This window comes from Formica exsecta, unplaced genomic scaffold (genome assembly GCF_003651465.1).
Source record: "Formica exsecta isolate Colony F162 unplaced genomic scaffold, ASM365146v1 scaffold871, whole genome shotgun sequence".
In the NCBI taxonomy this organism is placed as follows: domain Eukaryota; kingdom Metazoa; phylum Arthropoda; class Insecta; order Hymenoptera; family Formicidae; genus Formica; species Formica exsecta.
The window spans coordinates 570-3258 of NW_021853643.1; the positions used below are offsets into that span (position 1 = coordinate 570).

Genomic DNA, 2689 nt, shown 5'->3' on the forward strand with positions numbered 1-2689 from the left:
TTTATATAGAAGCTAGCTATGCGTTTGTTCACGATAATCGATTATTTATTTCATCTTGCGATAGCAGGATGTAATTTATCTTACAGTTGACATTTTATACGAGAGAATTTCTCTGGATATATGAACCGAGAAAAATCATTCGTTTATTTTTATTCATATCTCTATTTTACACACGCTTGTTTTAAAGAAAAAAAACTTGCATTGAATGATAATGCCGGCGCTGGCATGTCGAGATCTCCTGGTCGGGAGCATGATTAAAAGTCCTGACCGATATTTTGCTAATTACGAGCACGCCAGACACAAACGAGCCTCTAATTACGTGTCCCGGCGTAATAATGGATAACCCTTAACCAAGCACAAAAGATTCCGAGTTCAACCACCGTAGGAAATCATTCATGCTTCCCATAGACCACCGCGGTATCTTTTCTTCTCTCTCCACCCCTCTCCGCTTTTTTTCTTTCGCATATGCTATAATTCCAAACTAATTTTTTTTGCAGATGACGCTACAAGTATCGTGGGTCCGGCACAGAGACGTCCATTTGCTCACAATTGGCCGTTACACGTACACGAACGACCAGCGATTTCGCGCGATCCACACTGCCCATTCGGACGACTGGACGCTCCAGATAAAATATCCGCAGCATCGGGACAGCGGTATTTACGAGTGCCAGGTCTCCACGACGCCCCACATGAGTCATCTAGTCCATTTAAATGTAATCGGTAAGTCATCGTTACCTTGCAACTCCATCCGCCCGAATATTGATAGGGAAGTGAAATTGAAAATTCACAATTTAAAATTAAACAAGTCTAAAGAAAATTACGCAAATTACGAAACTTTCTTTCCCGAATATTATAATAATATACCATCGATTATATAAGACATCACGATTACGTGTGCCACGGAAATAGATTTAACTTCCTCTCATGCGGATATCCCGCGGTTCCAATCAAATATTAGTGCGCGGAGAGCATGCGGGAATTTCACCTAATTAGGATGGTGTACGCAACAATTAGTTAATTCTAATCCGAATCTGCCCTAGTTACCGTAATAGTCGTCCGCAATAGTGGTAGTAGTAGCGGTAGCAGCGACTGCGCAAAATTTAAGCCGAGCTTAAATTCTGGCGGAGCGCCAATTGAACACCTGGGATTGGTTGATACCGATGTCGGGCTAAGCTCTATCACGCGCAGATAGGGCTTCCCGCGAAATTATACCGAGCAAACTTAAATTCGATAACGACGTCCTTCAACTTTTTATCTACCACCGTGGTCATAGAAAGGAGAGAGAGGGGGAGAGAAAAAAAAAAGATAGGACGTAGAGCAGTTTTCGCTTCTCGGAGTTTACGTAAGTAATTACCCGCCGATCGAATCGAACGCACGTACGGTCGGCGCGAACGCGAAGGCGAACGTATATCATTCGCGATGCGGCACCCGATTTAATCACGCAGCTTCCCCCTTTCCCGGCGCACCCCCCCGTGCAAGCGCGGAAAGAAGTTTGCCGACCGTATCGGATCGTTTAAGGAGCAAACTTTTGTACCACGCCATATCGCACGTAACGCGGGCGGCGGCGGCGCCCGGCGTGCTATGAAAAACTTTCGCGATCGCTTATACGTCAGTCTGGGAATTTATCTTACGCGGCGCAGCGAATTGATTTAAATCGTCCCGTGGGCGACGCGTCGTCGCCGTGTCTCCTCTCGTCGCGACACGGACGCTCTCGTCGACCGGCGATCGTCGACTAGCGAAGCAACGAATTTCCTCTTTAAGGTCTCCCCGTCTCGAAGAGAGCTGCCCCTTTAAATTTCGCCTACATTAAGACGAAGGTGAAGGAAGGGACCGAGAGGATGGTCCTATTCCTCTCTTCCCTCCCTGTTCCTCCGGTGAAGCCCGTTATACTCCCCTTGAAGGTAATCCCGAAGGAGGAATACGCCGAAGACGAGGCAAAGGGATCGTTTATCATTCTTAGCCCTGACCCTTAACGCAACGGCTGAACAAATGATCCTAAAGAGTAACGGCTATACACACCTGCTTGCGCGGGAGGAGGATCGCTCCCCTTCTCGAGAAAGAGAGAGAGAGAGAGAGAGCATTGTATTAATTATAATAGTATAGATTATCTCTTATTTGATAATTTTGTATATTCTATATGTTTCTAGATTTTTAAATCTGTTTCATTTTTGTCCTTGTCTCTTTTACCACGATTTTTATCATATTTCTATATTTTTCAACAGTCGCTTTTATGTCAGATTTATATATCGAGTTTTGAGAGTCAATTATTCTCAGATCTTAAATTTTTAAAAGATTTGCTCGAAAGAAAAATTTGAAGCGATATTATCGAAAGTATAATATAATCTGATAAAAAAGAGTCTCTAATAAATATTTGCTGATATAAATTTTCCTCCACTTCCATAAATTTTCCGCCGCATACTTTCGTAATGTTAATGCAAAATATACATCTAATTAAATTGAATATCTAAAATGTATATAAATATTGAATATATATATGGATGTAAAAGAGCATCTCATTTACTCCAACATGACTACATTAGCACGTTTACACTTCAATGACTCATATGTGAGACAATATTGTTCCAAGAATCTAACAATATAGGTATATCATGATAATAGGCATAGTGTTTAAAGTGGAAAATATTTACATTGTTCCCATAAGACTCTCTTACCTCTTTTTTTAGATGTA

The 2689-nt window shown here is 42.1% G+C and overlaps 1 protein-coding gene across 1 annotated transcript; it reads left to right on the top strand.

Annotated features, from left to right (window-relative positions):
- Window positions 1-497: 497 nt before the first annotated feature.
- On the top strand, window positions 498-1192 carry LOC115244805 (the record flags this gene model as incomplete). Its single annotated transcript, XM_029822748.1, has 2 exons — window positions 498-720; window positions 1041-1192. Coding segments are annotated over 2 exons (375 nt in total), but the record flags the coding sequence as incomplete, so codon positions are not given.
- Window positions 1193-2689: the final 1497 nt, after the last annotated feature.